Source organism: Ostrinia nubilalis, chromosome 12 (genome assembly GCF_963855985.1).
Source record: "Ostrinia nubilalis chromosome 12, ilOstNubi1.1, whole genome shotgun sequence".
NCBI lineage: Eukaryota > Metazoa > Arthropoda > Insecta > Lepidoptera > Crambidae > Ostrinia > Ostrinia nubilalis.
In genome coordinates this window covers 11,401,910-11,424,976 of record NC_087099.1, presented here as the reverse complement: position 1 = coordinate 11,424,976, position 23,067 = coordinate 11,401,910, and the positions used below count along the sequence as shown (strand labels likewise).

Genomic DNA, 23,067 nt, shown 5'->3' with positions numbered 1-23,067 from the left:
ACTGTAATGCGTTTTTTATGCACGGTGCCGGTGTTGTCACAGTAATTTAAGCTTACTCTTACATAAAGTAGGTATGCCGTTTATGAAGTGGTTGACAACAAAGTGTTATTTATTAGATACGACACTAGGATACGTTATTATACGAGTACAAAATCTGCAGCTAGCATTCGTAAAACGTCTCATTAAAATTTTGGAATGGAATCATTAACAATCTGGGTATCGTAATGCCCTTAAAATGTCGATCAACTTGAGAAAAAGTAACATAAAAGAAATCGTCTATTTTTGTCGCAGCTCGTACCGTTCTTTTACGTCTGTGATGCCAACCTCAATGTAGACTCCGTTAGGTCTGGCAAGTAATAGTTTTTTATTACCCTACTGCGCCAGATGAGAGTTATGTATTTCAAGCGTGTGTATCTATGTATATTTCTGTGATTTACAGCCGAAACAGCTTTGGATTTTAGATTGAGAGCCGTCGTTAGATTTGACTCAAGTTTAATATTTTTCAGTTTAGGCGTTCAGGATTTCAATGATTAAACTCCGTCTAAAGGCTGATTTACACGTATTTGTAGGTAACTAAATTTTAACTTAATTTTTCGGGTAAGTAGGTGGGCGGGGCTTATCACTTGAGACATTTGAAGCATTGGGTGCAACAAGGGCGTATCTCGTAAAATTGAGTTTCGAGAAAATTGACGATGAAAGTTTTAATGTCTTATATTTTTTTAATGTTTATAATTTGACTTACACTTACTTTATTATTTGTTAGTCCCATGATTTAGCAATAAGATTAAGGTATTATAACTATTTTAAAACAATCGGAAATATCTTAAAATGCGATTTTTTTTACTTGAGTTATCCGCCCTTGTTGCACCAAACTGGTAAACAGATAGGACGTTAATTTAATTATTATTTTTTATGGAAAATAAATAACAATTTAAATACTTATTTTATTAATTTTAACTAAAATGTAAGTTAAACATGTGAATTTATTACAATCACCTTTAAAATATTCAACTTTCTTAATATTTTTTTCCGAAATTTCGTGTTTTAATCAGATTTATCAAAATATTCACTAGACTGAAGGGAATCTTCCGAATCAGCTGCAACTGGTCTGGAAGGTCCAGACTGATCCTCCAGGCCTGCTTGGAAGGTCAGGACCAGTTTCAACCGCTCATTTGGCTCACTTTTAGCTAGGTCTACGTACCAAGTCGCCGGATTTAATTTTTAACTATTTTCTTCTATTTTTAAGTGGTTTCCGCAATTTCCGGAGCTAAAAAGGTGAACCTTCAATGTTTTTGTTAATAAATTAAACAAAAAATCAACACAAATCTACTCTAGAATCTTAGAGTGAGTCCATTTGCCGGAGGAATAAATTATTGAAAATTCAGTCTGGCGACTTGGTCCGCGGACCAATCTAAAAGGGGGCCAAGTCACTGGAAGACTCAAAATTAGTCTACAGTCATTTTTTACATTAATAAGTTTTCAAAAACTGCATACAGGTCGAATTTAAACGCACTTTTGTTACTGTGTGCAACAAGGGCGTAGCGCCACTTGTGACATAAATTATTCTCACGCCATCAGGGAGCGGCTGATCGAAACGAGTTTTTGGGATGTTAAACTAGATGGTACAGTGCATGTTTTGATGTAATAACATCAAAACGGGCTTTCGGTGCCGAACGCCCTTGTTGCTCCCAATGCTTCATTTACAGAAGTGGTTTCATAGTAAACAAGAGCTTGACGTTTGGAAATGAGACATTTACAGAAGTAGTTTCATAGTAAACAAGAGCTTGACGTTTGGAAATTGAAAATTATGTAAAAATTTAGATACGATGCCATTTGACAACTTGAAATTAAGTTAAAATTCAGTTAATACGTGTAAATCAGCCTTAAAGCCATTGCAGTAAATTCAAAGTCGGTTTGTGACTGTTTGCAGGCGCTGGCGTCAAATATATTTTTACTCAGTGATCTCCTAAAATATTTAGTACCACCCACTTTATTGTGATTGTAATTAATGTGTTTCCTTCCAGAGCGCTAACTATAGCGCTGTGGTGCGCCGGCGCATCGGCGCTGACGCCGCTATCGGCTGCTGGCGACGACAACGACTGCGCGCTCTACCTCACCGGGCCGGGCCGCACCTCGGCGTACGACTACAGCCTGAACCTGCTGAAGGGGAACTTGTGAGTAAAACTAAAAACTCATAAAACTCATTTATTTAATTCAACTAGATTCAAGCTTATAAAAAGCACTTTTACATTTTTGCTAGTACATTGATTCTTCTTCCTCGGTCCCTCACTGATGAGAAACGCGACCACAGATAGTGTTCTGATGCAAACTCCCGCCCACCGTCTTCCTCACCGCGTCCGACCATCTCGTCGGTGCCCTGACCCGAGCGCGTCTGCCTTCCATTTGTCCCAAGATAATTTGTTTCTCCAGACAATGCTTTGAAGACCGCATAATTTTCCAATGAAACAGACGGAACGCTTTAGGCATATAGAGAGCCGCGTGGTGATGTAGAGCTCTTTTAATGTGGACTCGTACATTGATAGCATATTCATAATCTACATCGATCACCTCGGCTTATGACTACAGCCTGAACTTGCTGAAGGGGAACTTGTGAGTACATTGATAGCATAATATTCATAGTCTACATCGATCAGTCGCCTTTCAGTGAGGAATGCCCGTACTTGCCACATCGCACTTAGACAATTCATATCATCACAAGGCGCAATGATAAAGTTTTCGCTTTTGTAATGGCAACATTACATACTACACTACATACTCGCATATTCGTCCATTGGAAAGGATACAAATCCGTCTATTTTGACTGAGAAACCAAAAGTTCTTCCAACACGATGACGAATAGTAAAAATAATGAATAACGAAGGTAATTTCGATGCAGTTCCTTCCGCTTAAAAGTATTTTTTATTTCATTATTTATTTAGTTCACTACATAATGAATTATGATACAATAATTACCTGATGGTTAGCCATTTACATTAAAAATGCTTCATACAAGTTAGCACTGATTTAATTGAACAAGGTGGTGAACTCTATTACTCGTGCGTGATGAATTTATGCCGGTAACGAGCGAGTTCCGACCGCGGTCATCCAGTGCAAGTGCCAATGTCAACTGGAAGTGTTGAAGCAAGTAAAATGCACGATATATTACATAAGCTTTCATAAGATTATAAATGAACTAGCTTTCCGCCCGCGGCTACGCCCGCGTGGACTCCAAAAAACCCAAATATTTTACGGAACCTTATTTTTTTTCCAAAATAAAATGTAGCCTATGTTACTCATGGATAATGTAGCTTTCGAATGGTAAAAGAATTTATAAAAACGGTATAGTAGTTTTTGAGCCTATTCATTACAACCAAACAAAGTTTTCCTCTTTATAATATTAGTGTAGATGACGTTAAAGCTTTGTGGAGACAAAAACTTCTTATGGAGGCATTAAAGTAGTCAAACACATACTGAATTTTCAGTCAGAAAGGATGTAGTTGGTTCATGAAATACAGTTACTATCAAAACATTCCTCTTTTTAATAGTATTATTCAATTACTTGTAGAGATTATCTGTGTATTAAAATAATTAAAATTCATGCGCGGTAAAATTTGGCAACATTATAAAATGAAGTAGAGCGAAACCGACAAGTTTAATGAGTTGATTAATTAATAGGTATTTAAATTTTAAACTGAGACCGACTTTGCAGTACTTTATACCTACTCAGTTAGGTAATTGTTCGACAAGTATCGGTTTTAGATGCTGTGACATTTTAATACCACCAACTTTTACCACGATTGATTAAATCTCATCAACTTAAACGGTCATTTATCGTCTTCGAATTAACCCCATGTCTGCCTAGTTGCGTCACAGCACCGGCGCGCGCGCAAACTTGACACACTTCCCCGGCACACATCGCACTCACCGACCTCGCCTCTTTCTCTGTCACTACATCTAAGCTTTGAAAGTAATACAATAACAACAGAAATCATTAATTATGTACAGTGAATACCATTTTCCTGGCTACAAACAATGAATATTTACGTATGCAATGTATGGAATAACCTTAAAGCTCGTGCACGTTCTCAATGCTTTTCAAAGTAATAAAAGACACTGATGCACCGCGGTGTGACATTGAACAAAACATAAATTATTCGAGTGTCATCATCATCAACAGCCCTTTACAGTCCACTGCTGGACTATGAGCCTCCTCCACTATAGTGGAGGGTTTTGCCATAATCTCCACGCTTGGCAGGCGGGTTGGAGATCGCAGTTTAAAAGATTTATGTTTTTCAGAGAGCGCTGCTGCCCATTCTCTGTTTGATGTGTAGTCCCTAAGTCGCCTCTTACGACACCCGCGGGAAGAGTAGGGGTTGGTGACAAATGTATTCTACTCTGCCGTCACCACACGGCTCATTCGAGTGTACCTATTACTATTTATACTGACGGTCGTAAGCTTTACAATGGTACCTCATAAATGATATGTTCTGTATCTTAAAACCAGATGTAATTTGAGGACAAACATCAATAACTTCTTATCTAGAAAGACTGTCTGACCGCTCTCACTCATTGTCATTCTGTTTCTCTCATTTGTTAGTTAATCATCCCAATACAATGACCATTTTTCAGACCATAATTTTACTTTTTTTCCATCGGGTTATGTGGGACTCTCTCTCTCTCTCTCTTCTCGCATCTCTAATTTCCCTTAGCCACAACATCGGCAAAGAAGGCATCACAAACTTTAAATGCACTTTAATAATATGCAAAATTTGTTTATATAATAAGCATTCCACACCGCTAAACTAAATAAATGCATTGCTTAGTAAAACACTTAGCACTGTTTGACACCTAACCGAGGAAGCTCTGATGGTAGAGTACCGTAAACTAACATCTATACACAGAACGGTGAATATTGTATGGTTTGTTTGACATAAGCGTGTGATAATTTAATTGCTATGTTTAATGTTTAGTTATCACCATAATGCAAATGTGATAAATGGAAAACAGTAGGTGTTAAAAAGCTCAGATAATTAAAGCTTTCCAACTATGAAAAACAAAGGTTATAAATATGCCTTTATTTATAGAAGATTGAAGAATAGTTAGTTGTATTTTTAAAGGAGATATGTAATATAAAAATACATAGGTAATGATGCAAACAAATAAATCAAAATCAAGGATTCAAATTTCAAATACCTGCCATTTGGCATTACTGTGTAGTAATCAGCTAATATAGCGAAACCGATTGCGGAATGATAGACTAAAAATACTTTCAATGTTAATTATGTTTGCCATATCTACTGTTATTCTGACTCACTCAACTAACTTAGAAACTTATCTGCCCACAGCTCCGTGGCAGATCCATTCAAAGAGATCCAAAGTCCAAACTTCAGTTGACCTAGTCTATCGTCAATGAATTTGAAGTGCGTAAGTCATTTTTTGACGGTTTTAACATTTTGATGCCATTGGATGAAGAAAGACGCATGCTTTCTCTCTCTCTCCTGTAAAAATCTGATAAAACCTGTTAAAATCTCCTGTAAAACGCACATTTTTGACTGTTAGAACTTCAGCTGACCTATGCTATAACCAACATTGCTTTCGTCGTAGAGTCACTTAAGCTGACCGATCGAGTTGCGCTCACTTTCAAATCCTTTCGCTAGACATAGACACCCTTTCATTTAACGATAACTTGTTTGCTTATTTTAATTAGTTGGTTATACATTCCTCTGTAAAGAAACAATAAAGAAGCAGAGAGATCAACGAGAAATAGAACTAATATTTTAAATTTTTTAATCCCCTAACAAAATTGAGTAATGTCTAAAATGTCTTAACATTAAGTAAGATTACCTTGCATAAGTAAAGTCAGAAAATAATGATACTATTTTAAGATCTAGGTGCTGTTTTCCCAATTTGATCTAACATACTTACTCAATCGTTGACACCCAACGAAAATATGGCGAATCTTATTATCAAGGCTTTAGTTGCAGCAACCACGTTACTAAATATAAATATGGTATCATGTTTACGAACTTATTAAAAGCCAAGTATTTTTTTATCCACAACGAGGAAGCTCTGGGCCTGTATCTCACCTGATGGTAAGTGATGATCAGGCCGAAGGTGGAAGCAAGCTTCACCCGGAATCCTCAACCACAGAGGAACTGGCTATCTTACCTCTAACTGCCGGAACACAACAATGCTGTTAACATTGTTGTTATGGCGACATATGAAGTTACTAAGAATAGACTAGTGATGGAATTTGATTTTATCAATTGTGTGTATGTCACTTCACTTTACCTGTTGTGTACTTTAATGTTAGTAATTTTAGACAAATAGTGACTTGGATAGTTCGAGTCTCACTCAACGACTAGGTAACGGCGCGACCCATCATCGTTCTCTGTTTAGAATGTTCGTGTTAAGTTAACACACCTTTCATTATAAATGTGTGCTTACACACTTAGTACCAACCAGTTATTCAGTCGTAAAGCTTCCATTTAAACAAAACACATGAAGGTCAATTAGAAAGGAGAATTTACCTACTGATTGCAAAATAAGCGTCCAGTTATAAAAAAAAATTGCAAGTTGGTAATATTTTCTGTGTGAACCACAGAAAGAAAGAGATTATTATGACATCAAAAAAGTGGGCACTGAAAACAAAAATAGCACTAAGAGATCATCTTCAACTTTAACTTTCTCTACACAGGGAATTTCTTAGGCTGACACTGAACACTATAAACACTAAAAAATAAATGAGTAGCGTCCATAAAGTCATCCAAACTGGTTTGAACGTTTAAACCTTAAATAGACTTGATGACCGGAAATTCAATATGAACCACATTCAGAACCGTTTAGTCAATTTCATTTTAGATGTAAAACGGCTTGTGAATACCGTTCTCCTTGTATAGCTGTTTGATCGGTCACGTTGCAGACATTATAACATCATGAATCAATTTTACACTTCACCAGATAGGTCTCGCATAAGATCAAAATGTCATGTTACACTTATTTTGAAAATACAAGTATTTGGTTACAGATTCAATCCACTTACATTCCAAGTGTGTCTCAAGATACTTTAACACGCTAGTCACGAAACCGTAGATGAACGTGCTACTATTCATCTTGACGAAACGAAGAAAGCTTTTTCGCATTGCAAAACCAGTAACGTTACTACCTACTCCAGTTAACGGAACTGTTACACTGACAATTGAAAGTAATTAAATGTTTATCTATGACGTAACGTCTAGAACCCTGGCTAGACAGTGTAACGTGGGAACTGGTGTCCATCGCCGTGGGAACATGACAGCGGCGATTATAGAGAGCGATTGCTGGAAGTAACGAAACTATCACATTAGAGTGTAGTCGACTGACCCCTGAGCACTCAATTAGGGGGCGTCCATTAATTACGTGAGACCCCCTTGGTGAGATTTAGTGAGATTTTTCCAGACCCCCTCCCCCTCCCCACAATCTCACGTGAGATTTCTTAAAATACATATTTGCAATGTAAATGGGTAATACTATGCTTCGATTAGACTTAATATAAAAAAAACTAATTTATCTCTTTAATTTCTTTATAGGCGGTTTACAATAAAAAAATTAATAAGATATTTATCATTATCATCTTAAAATATATTTATTTTTTTAATTGAAAATAACCCAGGTTTCTCGCAATTTGACCCTTTTTCTTGTTGAAAAAAAATACGTGATATTTGTCGAGACCCCCCCCCCCCCCCCCTCCCCTACGTGAGATTTAGTGAGGTTTTTCTTGACCCAAAAAACGTCTCACGTAATTAATGGACGCCCCCTTAGTAAAAAGTCTAGCACATAAACTAGACTTGAACAACGGACGTTGTTGCACAGCTTGGATCAGTCTGGGTCTACAACAAGGTCCTACTATCTAATTAGCTTAAAGCAAAACATTTAAAAAACAGAGTAAAAAAATGTTTAGTTACACCTCGAAAAGTTCATTGTCGCTTAAGGTTATGTAATGGAAATGGATATAATCTAATTTAATCAACTGATCAGTTCCATTTTCTAGCAATTTGTCACTGTTTGCGGTTCGTTGGTTTATTACTCACGTTCAAACAAATGGTTAGCTGTTCGATAGTGTTTCATGCGGATCTGATTATTCAATGCATTCAACGTTAATAGTTTACATATTTTGGCTATATTGCACAAAAAGACCGTCTGGCCAGCACGTGAGGAGGAGTGTAGGTTAAATCATACATTTGCCTCTGATGAATTAGATATGGTAGTGCTCCTGCAGTGGAGACTAAATGACCTGATAATATTATGATGATGATACACTAAAAGATGATTATAATACTATAAGAGGTATAAAAGACGAACCATTAACGAAGCGGACTGAAACCTATATAAATTATAAGACAAACCAATATAACAAAGTGGACTGAACCTCGGATGCTGTACTGAACCTGATATCGTATCAACTCAGACAAAACACTAACGCCTCGCAGAACCCAGACTGGGCGCATTCTACTCGTATAGAAAAAAGCTCAACCGTCAGAGTTCAGTGACACACTAATTATGCGAGAACGTCTGGCTGCACTTCCTCGCCGAACGAGACAAACAACGCATATTGTGCCATGATTATGACACAGACACGCTTACTGATTTTCCTTACTGATAGCTCGATTAGCGAATGCGAAAACGGAAACAAAATGAAAATAAAAACACCTCATATGATGCACAGAAATAGAAGTCATTGAGCATCATTCCAAAGTAGGAAAATGATCGCAATGTGTTATAGAGTGAATAGGTAAAAGGTCTGTACTCGGCAAAATCTTCATAAAATCTGTCTTTAAACTAATGTTGTGCAATGAAATTAAGCTCATGATAGGTGGAAGACAAAACTTAAGAATTAAACGTACGAATCTGCAAAGGAAAAATACAACTACTATAAATAATTAGAATTAGGTGAGACACATTAGCCAGAACAGTTTCCAATGAACATTAAAGCTTTACATACATACGATGACAATACAATAACCACATACTCTTTAAGCTCGCATGCCTGTACATTTGTTTCAAACATACTCGCAAACTGCGATAACACTTATGTAATACACCATAGTAATAGATGGATCACGTTAAGTAACTGCCACCTTTGGCCCGAGGTAAACGCAGGCTGTGGAAATGTAGGCCACGAGAACAATTACTGAGACAAGTGCAGTAACGAGCTTTTATTTACTTATTACATTGACGTTGTTTACCACTTTTACAATAACATGACTCTATATGTATAAAAACGAAAATTAAAAATGTAATACCGATTTTAAAAATATTGTTTCCACTCTTGTTGGTAGCTACTTGCTGGCCGCAAAGAAACTTTTTCTTCTTTCAGCCGAGTTCGCTAAAAAAAAGAATTGACATTATGTTGGCGCGAAAGTTTATTTTTTATTTTAATAGTTTTTCTTTTGTTTCAGTGGATACGAAGGCCAGCACACTTGCATCACCTACGATGCCGTTAATCAAGCTTATCTTGAAGCCAGGAACAGAATCGGTTAGTATTAAATTAATGTAAAACTTAAGTCATTAAAATGTTAATATTATGCGTTATTAAATCGATCTAATTAAAATAGTAAAAAACTATAAATAAGTTTAAGGAAGTTTCTAACCAATTTCATCAAACTTTCAGCGTTGTTAAAAATCACAAGTAAATCACTAGACTGCCTAGGCAACCCTAAATTGCCTAATGTGGTAATGTATGCGTTATTAACGACTAAATAAATAAATAATGATACCTGTTGTTTCAGTTGTGTCGCAGCCCAAAGGCGACTGGAAGCCCGAGGACTTCGCCAGCGTAGGAGAGCTTATGCTCGACATCTCCATCAACTTGGCGAGGACGTAAGTCATATTACATTATTACAAACAAAACTGATCGTAAACAATATATTTTCTGGAGATACATTGAGGTACTTGAAAGCTCTGAGATTCAATGTATTCCATTAACCCCAGGGCACTTAAATTGCAACTTGATGTAAACTGTACGTAAAGACAAAGCCTAGTTCGTTATGGAACTTCCAAGTAATGGATATAGTCCAAACATTTTTGGACCTAAAGAGCCTTAATTACTCTACCTAATTTACTTCTGATTAATTTTGTGACGCTAAAGCTCTAGTTCCTTGTTACACAGAAGTTAGTGTTGGAAACTAGTGATGTGGATTCCGTTATTTATTCATTATTACTTTAAAGTCGGACATTATTATAGTACTGTACCTATGTATTACTAACGTACAATGTTAGCAAAGTACTACTACGACTATGAAAGATACAAAACGTAATCTTTTGTTGCGAGGTTAACTAAAAGGAAAATAAAACCGAGTCTAAACAATTTTTATCAGACCAACATAATTAGTTACCTTAATTTTTCATAAGTATTACCTATTACATTTTGTAATTAACTTAACACTTCGTAATTGCACATGTTCTAAATATGTAGTTGCATTGCATTCTCTTTTCAACATTTTCAATGCAATAACAACGAATCCGGATGATTTTGATACTGACCTTACATAAAAATATTAAATTGCATTATTTGTAAATTATTAATGTTAACTTCACTTGCATAAACAATTATCCAACGCATAAATCAAATAAATCGAGATGTAAATTAAAGTTAATTTTAAAAACAGCTGAACTTTAGCGCAATTAATAAAGACAAAAAATAGAACAAAGCAGAACAATGAACTCAACCTCGACTTCATTGGGTTTTATTCATTTATTTATTGACATTTGCATCATATACATGGTGAGTCGGTGACCTTGCATATGCGTGCTCTCTTTTACGGACCACTTGATGCTTCAATTATCCGATCCTAAGGCTCAAGGCTGCGGATCGTTCGAGCTTTGTTTCCATTCACGGCCGCATATTCACTCACGACGCGGAACCTGTCACCTACTGTCAAATGGTCATAATGCTACTTCGGTAATGACCATACCTCCTATTCAGGTCTGTCATTCATGGCCCTAAGACACTACGTCAAATTAACTGCCTGCGGTCAAAACACATTCCGGCACGCAGTAAAGAACGTTTAATGCTAAAGCCGCAGCCGTAAACGGACTTGCAAAATATGTCTCTGATTGGTTCCATTTTCGACACACAGGACACGAATGCTCATATAATTCTTTATGTCCATTCCGGTGACACATTTACTACATTCTTACATGATAATAATAATAAATCGCTCACGAACTCATTATGGCTTAATTTTATAGTACAAGAAAATTCATTTAACTCAAATATTTTTAATTCTTAAGGCAAATTAATACAGTTCCGTCAAATATTACGTGACCACAATCGCCTCTAATCATGATGCGAATCTAAATTGATCTGACACTTATTGTCTGTTCATTTCATAATTTTGCATTGTTTGAGACCTATATAAGTCTTATGTGGTCCTTGATCTTACTGCCAGCATTTAAATAACTTGTCTGCGGCCCACAGCCTGCAAGTAAGAGGACTGTTAAATGTCAGATCGTCTCATTAACAGGAACTACTGAATCACCGGTCACATACTCGTGAGTCACTACGGAAACCTCGTAATATAACAAATGGATCGCTTCAAATGGACATTACGGGCTTAGTTTCTCGTCTTTTGAACTGAAAGGACAAAGTCATTACCATTAGCGATGATCAACGAAAGAAAAGGAACGTAACCTTAACGGATATCTAATTAGACTTTAATACATCAATTGCTGTGTTTCAGTATGCTAATTTGATACTTTTCCGATCGAAGGGCACTTGGAACACGACTGTCCAGAGTTAAGTAATTATACTAATTATGAATTAAATCATTCCAATTAATCTTGTAGGATCAACTCTACATTAAATTGACAGAAATTAATTTAACCTAAATTATTTTATATTACCGTTTACGGATTCAATATTTCATCATTTCCTTCATGCTTTAGTCGCCCACAGCGAGGTCAGGATATTAGACGAGCCAAGCCTTTCGTATCATAACTTCATTACGCTTAATATCAGTTAACTAAGCGCGGTTATCGTTGCGTATCATCTTGAAGGTCAATAGTAACATATGAAACTTAATTTTGCTACGTCTGTCTGCGTGATAGACAGATCTAGGCCACGTATCATTTGATAGGCTCAGTGCTTTTGTTTTGTTAATGCTGTGGTTAATAGGTACAGACCTATTGTCGTGTTCAATCTTGATCACTTTTGTACTGCTATAACACATTGAAATCACAATCATCATCATGTTCTGCAGAGACACGACCATCTCTAATTTATCAGATACTGGCTGAGGAGCCCTGATGTTCGAATAAACAAACTTAAGTTAAACTTAAGTTTACATAATCCAAAAACAAAATACACAATAAATAAAACCTTATCACCGAAAGCATCACAGTGACGGACGGTTACCTAAATTATACAATAAGAAAACCTTTACCTACACTTAAAATCCAATTAACCTCATTTTAAGTTAAGCTATTTTAGCAAGTACATTGAGCATTCATGTTTAACATTTAAGAAAACAATGCCTGGAACCAGTTCACAAAGTTCAAGAGTCACTTACGTCAACATCACTGGACACTATAACTTCATACAAATTATACGACTTACAGAAGATATGACAGCTTCATGAGTAATTTCACTCATCTTTTCAGCATCTACCTTAATTTAGTTTATGGTACAAGATGGGTTAATAATACCAATTACCGCTACTACTTAATTGATCTTACTTTAGTAGAGCCGTTTTACTTAACGCAAATTAAGCAGTTTTAATTTAAATAACCAATGCAGTTAATTACAAAAAAGCTTAAATGAGGCTTAACGATCAAAGAACAACGTGTTTCAGCTTGTTTAAGTCGAATTATCATAATCAAAACATTTGAAATCGCACAATCTTCAACAATAGCGATGCTACAATTTTCATTTAAAATTATGATGATGTAACGGCCATGTTAATGTAGGTAAGTTGCAAATATCTATAGTTTAGTGCCGGAACTTCCTATTGTTGCGCAAGAGTTCAAAACATTATGTTTCTCGCATCTTTTTTATTACGACGTGAGATCATTATCTTGGACATGAACTCTCTAGTGTCGCCAGACCAATTTGACCATACCCCATGATTCGAATAAGTAGTGCTTTAAAGAAACTCTATTAAAACTTACTGTACACAGTAATATTGGCCATTTCTGAGAATAAACAGCGCAAGAAACTCGGTCACTTTAACAATATAAATAATACCGAAGAGTGATAGCTTTTATTCAACCTTGAACCACTTTATAAAGCATTATCAGCATGATATATGCATGGACCCTAAGTCAATATTGTAACATAAGTACCAAAAATGATATGTTACTAAAACCAACCAATAAAATTCAATGTGCATTATTCTTAATGCACATGCTATTTCGTTCGTAGTAATTGGCCTGCCTACATAAGGCAAATATTTTATCATATACAGGCTGTAAATGTAGGCATTATAAAAACAGTTCAGTAAATTACCAACAGATTCATTTTCCCTCCTACCTACTAGGACTTACCTCCTTTCCTTTTATTCATTATCTTTTATCAACTGTGGCACATTGGAGACTTGGTATTATGGCAAAATCTAAACCTTTCCTTACACCCTGTATACAAACGGCTGCGTAGAACATGCACATGGAAATGTTATAAACCTTGACATTTCAAATATCGTTACCAAATAACTAGCATCAAAATGTTGTAAAGTAAATCATCTCCTCTTATGCCATACCTGTGGCCGTACGTAATTTTTCTCGTAAATTATAACACTAATGTATTCGCTTTATATGCGCATTTGAATCAATTACTATCCGGGATAGTAATTTATCAGCTAATAATAAGCTGAGTAGAATTTATATTGATATTTATTGCTCACATAATTTCATATGCAATTAAGATTTTTTGCATTTAAGACGTCCACCTACAAGGTGGACCGACGACATCGGTAGCAGGGAAGCGCTGGACGCAGGCTGCTACCAATCGATCAACATGGAAAGCATTGGGGGAGGCCTATGTTCAGCAGTGGACGTCCTATGGCTGAAATGACGATGATGATGATGATGCATTTAAGAGATGCATCTCAAACTAATTGAACTGATTGTTTCTGATTTCTGAATTAAACCCTTGATCTTTCGCTTGCCACTCTTGCCAGGCGATGGCTCTAACCGCTAAGCTACGAAAACATTGGGAAAACCCTTGAAACCAATAATATTAACTAGCAGAGAATGTCTTTACGGCATTAAGTTTGCCTTATATACCAATTATGTGGCATTAAAGCTTAAATAAATAAAACATCAATATGGGTGGTATTGGTATTACGTATTAATCTGTGAGCCAGCATTGTTGTTTTCTGTGCTACCTAAGCTGTTTGTTAACTATCTAAGGCAATCAATCTTATCGAAAGTACTAACTTTAAGTAACTTCTTCATCAGGTACGGCCTTACATACGAGGAGATCGAAAAGGGCCTGCCTCTCATCGACACCTCACGCACGCTGATCCGGGAGGTGTGCCCTCCAGTGTTCTCCCACGTGGAGTGCCGAGCTGGCAAGTACAGGCGTCTGGATGGACTCTGCAACAACCTGCAACATCCTACATGGGGTGCTACTAACGCGCCTTTCCAGAGGTAAAACATAGTAATAACATTATTTGAGATACAAAGAACGCTAACACTTTCGGTCTTTTAATATTTATAAGCTCAATATTCTGCACAAAACTTTTTCAGGAATGAAAATACTAACTCAAAGCTTAAAACTAACAAAGCTCTCTACTTTGGTAATGCCAAAAACATTTAAAATGTTCTAAGTGGCTCTTTAAGAAGCTGCAAAAATTCACTCTCTGAAATCCTGACAATCCTGTTATATGGAATATTGATTGAAATATTGACCGCTGTAATAAAGCAAAGATAATGTCTTTCTGACTTACCATAATATCAAACATCTACCAGGTTGATCGGACCGCTCTTCGCTGATGGCATCAACGCGCCCCGTATCTCGCACACCGGCCGCGACCTCCCTCTGTCCCGTGTGGTGTCCCGTACCATGCATCCCGACGAGGGCTTCCACGACCACGCCGGGACAGTCATGGTCATCGCCTGGGGACAGTTCATGGACCACGACTACACACTCACTGGCACCCCTCTTGGTAAGATAGACTTCCTTGTAGGTACATTCTTTGCCAACCAGTCTTTTGCACTCTCAGTGCTGTCGAGTGTACCATGAATAATAATTATTATCTGACTGGGCATTAGAGTATTGCTCCTATAATTACTAATATAGATTCCTTTATCATATTTTACTATCTTTTTATGAGTACTTAAGCGCTATTAGCTAAAGTGATCCTAAATGTCGCGACAAAACATTTCGCCACTAGCAATTACACAGAGCAGTGCCTATAAATTTAACGGTTTGTCTTACACCGACTATTGTCTTGTGATTGCCAAAAGCTTTCACAACCGCAATTGATGATTGACGAGTAGACCAGACAAGTAGGTTATCATTTGCCAATAGTTATTAAGTTCGTATCGAGGCAAATTGTAAATATCTACTGAATCCTGCAGACCCGGTGAACCGTAACGACCCTGAGGAGTGCTGCAAGCGGCCGCTACACCTCAAGCACCCGTATTGCAATGAGATCAGAGTGCCTGAAGACGATTACTTCTACCGCCTGTTTGGAGTGAAGTGCATTGACTTCGTGAGAGGGTTCCCTTCACCTCGTCCTGGCTGCCGTCTGGGTAAGTTTGACGATAAAAGATAGGGACTTATTATATTTCCAACTAGGCATCTGGTATGAAATACTAAGTAGGCCTTGCTTTGTCAAAAACAGTTGTGTGATTGGAAGGTAAAAATTGCAATTTACATAAGTAAATATGAATGATCTTGATCTCATTTTAATATTAATGTCGTTGCCTAACTACAAAATTAATATTATGTTAATGAATTTCGTACATTGTCGCACATGTTATCTTAAACATCATTAACCCTGACAGCAGTCTGTAGATAGCCTTTTAAATCAACTCTTATTACTCGCAAAAACAGTCGGCAAAGATACTGATGGCTTATGATCTCTGCAGACGAATAAATTGTGCAGTTGATGAGTAGATGCTTGTTCGTAATTAAATTCAATCTTAGCAGGGTCAACCTGTTGTCAACGGCCAAGCGAATTCGATGCCTCGATGAGGTACTAGCACCTACTTACAACTTAGTTGCTTGACCGCACCGGCCGATTTGTGGTTAATTTACGACATGTATACTCCACGAAACAACTGACATGCGAAACTGCATCTCACAAGATAGATTTTGTTTATCAGTTTCGATTGCATGTGATTGATGCAATACGGAAAAGTATTCAGTTTCGCCATATTTAGTTTGCAAATTTCAAGGTGATTATGGCGTAGGTTTACAACTTCATTTTAGATGTTTAATATGGAGGTTATATCACCATAACTGCGTCGGCGCGTAGCGATGAGTCTAGATATGCATAATTGCAGGTCAGAGCGAATCATGTGACCGGTGCCGTTGCCTTTGTGTCTTCTGCCGGTAGGTGAGAGGCGAAAGTTGCTCGTTACGTGCTGCTGACAGTGTGGGAGCATTGCGCAATCTAGTGCAAAATTGTAGAGTCGACCTTAGAAAGATAACACGCTAGCCCTTTAGTTGCAAGGAAATTAGTCAATACGTTACTGTTGATGCAAAATGATCGCAAATCAAAGCATTCGCTGATAAATCGCAAACTCTTAACAGAAAACCGGTCTGGATGCTAAATCAGTCAAACCATTTTGGATATAATGAGAACATTCGTACACTCATAAATAATCACTACCTTCACTTTTAATAAAAATAAAGAGTCATTCGAATTGATTGCTTTCTAAACGTAGCTTATGATTAGTACAAACTATAAACTGTTCATTTTTTGCAAACATTTTCATAGTTCATACGCCGTCAATCATAACATAAATCATTATCTTAGCTGTGTGCAAGATCACGTATCCTAAACGGTTTGGCACATGTTAGTTAATCGCTAATAAAATCTTATGGTCAAATCTAATAACTAGTCAGTCATTTTGATCATACTTCATGATAAATATGATAATAATATGACTCTGTACAATATTAATGAGCAAACCGACGAACTTAGTTTCTCTACGTTACTCAATAAAGATACTAAGTTCGAAGACAGATCACTTGAGAAAATCGCAATTCGTCACAATCAAGCTTATGCAAACAAGGCATTAAGAAATCATTTACTGTGAATAATCTGGCTTATAACCGTCGTCACCGCAAACGTTCAATTTATATGTATTATCTGGCTCAGTAGAGCAACTTAGTAGAGCCGATAAAACGGCTGACATTAACTCGAAGTGAGGTGTAATGGACGAATTAGGCGTCCTAGGCCGAAGGCTACCGCTCACAGGATGACTAAATGAATGACATTTAATACCCAGTACATAATTACGCAGCTTAATGCAATTTAGTTAAAGCGAGCCACTAGTCACCGTCCACATGAGTGGGTAATAACATTTCATTGGATGATTACACGCTACTGATATGTATCCACTATGAGCATTAGTGGACATGTTAATACCATGCCTTATCACGTTTTAGGATCGAGAGTTCCGTTCAATACGTTGACTGGAGCTATAGACGGAAACACTGTCTACGGTGTCACTGACAAGTTTGCAAGGTAACGAATTAGTTAATGTAACGCTCGCCTCTTCCTTGTGGAAGAGGAAACGGCGGCCCTTAAATTTTCGTAGAGCTATGGTGCTTTTTGTATGTAACATTCAGGTAAGTACAATTAATTGCTGCTCGTCATATAAAAATTGTTGCTTGTCCACTCATAACCGGCCCAGAATCACCGCACACGACGCAACATGTACCGGACGGACGTCATAAATTTAAGATGTTGCTGTTACAGGAAGCTGCGTACTGGTTACGGAGGTCTGCTCCGCATGAACCCAGTTTTCAAGGAATACGGGCTTCGGGACCTTCTGCCTTTGAAGCTTGACATCCCTGATGAGGGCTGCACTAGACCCAACAAGAATATGTACTGCTTCGAAGCGGGTTAGTATTTAGACAAATACCTACAGTACACTAAAATCATACTTTTGAATATTTCGAAATTGGACACATGGAGAGATAAAGTTAAAAGAACCTTACCTACAGAAAATACCTTCTGCATGTTTCTTCAATGGAACAGCTATGCAGCTGTATATAAAACATAAATTCGTATCAACGCTGCTTATGAAATAAATGAGCATAACACCGGAGTGTTATGTTCTTCAAACGGATACAATTAGCAGTTTAGAAGCTTACCTAAACACATTGCTGAAATTATTTGCTCTTACTTAACGGAAATTATGTTTTAGGAGAGATTCGAGTGAACGAGCAACTGGTTCTGACTGTGATGCACACATTGATGGCGAGAGAGCACAACCGAGTGGCCAAGGCTTTGGCTGAGGTCAACCCTCACTGGGACGATGAGACCCTGTACCAGGAAGCCAGACGCATCAATATTGCCGAAATCCAGCATATCACTTACAACGAATTCTTGCCCATTCTGCTCGGAAAAGATGTCATGGAGAAATTCGGACTGGTTCTTGAGAAAGAAGTAAGTTATCAATCTAATAGTAATAAGACATTTGAATGCGAATGCGTAGGGGTTATTTTTCCTTTTGTATCATCGATTGGAACGATTTGCCAATAGAACCCATTATTGCTTTTGCGATTTCTACAGAGTAATTTCGTAACCCAACATTAAGTTACAGCAAAACTATAAACGTTTGATTAGAGCGCAAATCGAGTTTTATTCAACTTGTTTGGATGAAATTGGTTTGCACGTAACATCGAGAATGTGAATTTGACGCAATATAATGAGAAGCTATCGATTGAAGCAAATAATAAAATAGACTCTAACGACAATATTAAGGATACCATTCATATTTTAGGGTTACTGGAATGGATACGATCCTGAAGTGAACCCTGACGTCATAGCGTCCTTCGCTGCTGCTGCCTACCGATTCGGTCACTCGTTGCTACCTACCGCGGTTGAAAGGTGGTCCAAGGCACACAAGTTCATCGGTAAGGCTTTTTAATATAGGTATAACCTATAATAAGGTCAAAAGTGAAACCCGTACTGAACTGGATATTCTTGAAATACTTATTTTTTTGTCCACTTTGTTACTAGGTACTTGATTTTTTCAAAATTAAACCTTCCTTTTACGATTTCAGCGTCTAAGAGGTTGTCAGACCTCATCAGAAGGCCATACGATTTATACCGAGCTGGAGTTTTGGACGAGTATGTCATGGGTCTGATGAACCAAGTAGCTCAAGCTATGGACGACTCCATCACCCAGGAAGTAACCAACCACCTTTTCAAGAAGGTTGGAGCAAGATTCGGAATGGACTTGGTATCTTTCAACATGCAGAGAGGCCGTGAATTCGGTCTGCCAGGCTACATGGAGTTCAGAAAGTTCTGCGGCCTTCCTGGAGCCGAAAGCTTCCAGGATCTCTTCGGGACCATGTCCAACGAAACAGTGCGCAAATACGAGTCGATATTCGAGCACCCAATTGATGTAGACTTGTGGTCTGGTGGTGTTTCTGAACGGCCACTCCCTGGGTCGATGTTGGGGCCCACATTCGCTTGCATCATCGCTACACAGTTCTCTTACTCGAGACGAGGAGACAGATTCTGGTAAGAAACACTTCTGATAGAGTTAAATCAATCTAAATGACATCTACCATCGTTCTCTGTTATGCTCTTTACAAAAATAACCTTTATGTATGTTGTAATTAGGTATGAACTCCCCAACCAACCCTCAACGTTCACGCCAGAACAGCTGACTGAGATCAGGAAGGCGCGGCTCGCTCGCGTCATTTGCGACAACACAGACATCATCGACACCGTCCAACTGTACCCGATGGTGCTGCCTGACCATGAGCTGTAAGTTGCATTTACAAACATATTACTATCTAGTAATACTACCATGCAATTTTCGATGTTTACAGTTTACAAATCAGTTTAGGTAATTCAATTTTGCGGCTAAAAAGCTGACAAGACCCAACAATTTCTCTCGGAAAGAAAAGCACAGAGAAAGCAGTTCTCTTTATTTTCAAAAATAAAGGAATGTTTTCTTTGAGTAAAATTTTCTGAGTATTATGAGTACTTTCCCTCCAGGTGGCATTACAATATTCCACCCTGTACATTCACTATATTTACAACTTAAATTATAATATTAGGAAGCTAGAAAGACGTCAGCACGAATTCCACGTTGCAACTTAAATGTTACCATAATTATTTTCTCTTATCGAATACCGTACTAAAGTATGTGTACCTACTACCTACAAGAAGAATGATAAAAAAAATGTTACCATAATTATTTTCTCTTATCGAACTTGACATTATGATTATTTAAAGTTTCTAGCGTTATAATTTTACTTCCATTCCAGAAACCCTCGCGTACCGTGCCGGAGCGGTATCATACCCGCAATGGATTTCACGAAGTGGGCGGAACCCGCGCCCTTCCAAGGGGCTGCCAAGCAGTTCGTGAGTAGCTTCACTTACGACCCATATATCGGCAAAAAGTAGTACACGCACCTATGTAGTTCGTAGAGCCCACTTGTTAGACACGTTGTTGATTGATATTCAAGCTAAATAGCCCCAATTTGTAGTCAGAAGAAAAAACGCTGGTTTAGTGTTTCATCCCACAAGGAATAAATAAATAGTCATGTACTTTGTTAAGCATATAAGAAAATAAACGATATCTTTGGCTGATCGGACATCACCAAATACAACAATATTTTCTAAGGTATAAACACCCTCTATAAAATAGCACCTAAAAATTATATGCTCACGGAAAACGATACCTTATCTATTTAGCTTGAATACAAAAGTAAAATGCGTATTTTAGAATTGTTTCAGTAAAGTGGCATGTTTGCAATGTATGTAATTAATTTTAAATGATGGTCAATTGATTGACGGAACACGTTTACAAGGCAACGAATTTACTGCGATTCCAGTGTGGATAGTCCTTTTGTTATAAGTTAAAGTTAGTACAGTCGCGGAAAATTTTCATCAATCTTTTTCAAGACATTTTAATCAGAATCGTTACTTTTTATTTAAAGCCTGGACCGTGAGCACGTAGAATTTTGTCCAATGACCCCAAGCTACCCATCCTTATCGCTCGCGCGTAATTATGTTGCTGTCGCGCTCGCACACTCACTGCGGGCGCGCGTCGCACAGTCGCAACAGCAATATGATTAATTACGCGCGAGCGATAAGGATGGGTAGCTTGGGGTCATTGGACAAAATTCTACGTGCTCACGGACCAGGCTTTAGTTAGTGTTTTCTTCCACGACTGTACTCCAAAACATCAAGTCAGAATAATGTTAAAAATAATGTTACAAGTTCTGTAAGGCTAAGAACTCACGGAGCAGTTTTCAACAGCGTCCGCGGTTGGCGGACAATACAAAATTAATAATAACCCCAAGTTTCAGTTGTGATTGTGAACTTTTGACGGTTCGTGACAAAGCGCAGGACCAATATAACTTTAATATAGATTTTGAACAAATAAAAAAGTAGCTCAAATTGAAAATTTAAGTACAAATGTTTGAAAATCGTGGTCCCGCAACTGCGACTGACGCGGCTCCATAAGTTCTTAGCCTAACAGATTATTTATAAATAGCGTAGTATGTGTACAAATTGATGTAGATAATACGGCTTACGAAAGCCAAATAAAATATGCTTGATTGCCATAGTACTTGTAGCTTGATAGTAGCTAGTACACGTATCTGAAAATATGTAATTTAACGCACATTTGAATAAAGATCCACTGTGTCGTTATTTTGTTATATGTAATGTTTTAGTGGTGTTATGCATGTATGTATGTAGTTTGAAAAATGTATTATTTATGTATTTTGACTCACTATTTTGATATTTTTTCATTGGATGTACCTCTCGGCATAGCATTACATGATCACCTTCAAAATAATTTAGTCCTAGTTTTAGAGTTGATGTTTCTGTAAAATGATTTTAAATTATTTTTATACAAATTGCGATATTTAGTAATTCTTTAAGTGTTTAAAACTTAAAGTAATTACTTCTTATATCACGATTAAGTATCAGTTTAATATCATATCACACAATCTATCACAGTTCCACTACTGCACAATAAATTAGAAAGCACAAATTATTTTTCTTACCTTCTTTTGTTTTTATACTTCAATGTATCTTACAAACGGGTTGTTCGTCATCTCGCACCTGTCAAACTCGCTAGCAGGCGCGAGTTGGGAAATTCCGATTTTACCTATTATTTTGTTCGTCAACTCGCACCTTTTCAAAAGTACAGTCAAATAAAAACGAATTGAAACTAAAAACTTTCAGTGTGTCGGGCATGTAGTGATCAAACTTTAAGGGATTCTTTGAATCAGTGCATTTTCGCATGTTAACCGCGCTATGGAACCACTGGGAAGGGGTATCCTTGTTCAACAATGACGTCGAAACTTAAAAGACCTAGACTAATAAATGTACATTCGTTTTGTAGAATATCTAGTTTTTCTTACGTTGTAAAATAACTGAAAAGAAGTGAAAATGACATATTTTTTCTACTTAAATCCATTCTTACTCCTTTAAAATGAAATAAATAAATAAATGTCCTTAAACATTTTACGCTACGCTTCTAGTCCCAAACTAAGCAAAGTAAAAAAAACAACGGATATTTAAACATATTTTTTTTGTATGAAATGTATGAAACTCGTGTCACTTTTCTCTTCTACCAAGAGATAATTTTATTTACCTATTCAAATTATAATTATTTGTTTGCAATAAATAGCCTTTTATTAGGAATTATTTATACTAGTTCCTTACTTATTAAATTAGCGTTTTGTAAGAAGAATTTTACGAAAATTGATTATTTCCATACTAACATTTTTTGTGAATTTTTAAGGAACCACAAATTAAAATTTTATTAAATTTTGTGGGTAGATTAAAACAACATTGTCCTAACCCTAACCCAAACTTGTCATCTAATAATACATTATGGCAACTATTTCCTTATAGTTTGAAAATGTAAGGC

At 37.0% G+C, this 23,067-nt stretch overlaps 1 protein-coding gene across 1 annotated transcript in view; it reads left to right on the top strand.

Moving 5' to 3' along the window:
- The window catches only part of LOC135076939 (peroxidase), a 30,412-nt gene extending 9,708 nt beyond the window's left edge, over positions 1-20,704 (top strand). Inside the window, exons 2-14 of the mRNA XM_063971458.1 lie at positions 2,025-2,174; positions 9,438-9,514; positions 9,768-9,858; positions 14,434-14,625; positions 14,947-15,143; positions 15,559-15,732; positions 17,600-17,678; positions 17,913-18,058; positions 18,364-18,605; positions 18,943-19,075; positions 19,226-19,688; positions 19,791-19,937; positions 20,444-20,704. Of these exons, the coding sequence (XP_063827528.1) occupies positions 2,025-2,174; positions 9,438-9,514; positions 9,768-9,858; positions 14,434-14,625; positions 14,947-15,143; positions 15,559-15,732; positions 17,600-17,678; positions 17,913-18,058; positions 18,364-18,605; positions 18,943-19,075; positions 19,226-19,688; positions 19,791-19,937; positions 20,444-20,582 (2,230 nt within the window). The 3' untranslated portion in view covers positions 20,583-20,704. The remainder of the gene's footprint in view (positions 1-2,024; positions 2,175-9,437; positions 9,515-9,767; positions 9,859-14,433; positions 14,626-14,946; positions 15,144-15,558; positions 15,733-17,599; positions 17,679-17,912; positions 18,059-18,363; positions 18,606-18,942; positions 19,076-19,225; positions 19,689-19,790; positions 19,938-20,443) is intronic.
- Positions 20,705-23,067: the final 2,363 nt, after the last annotated feature.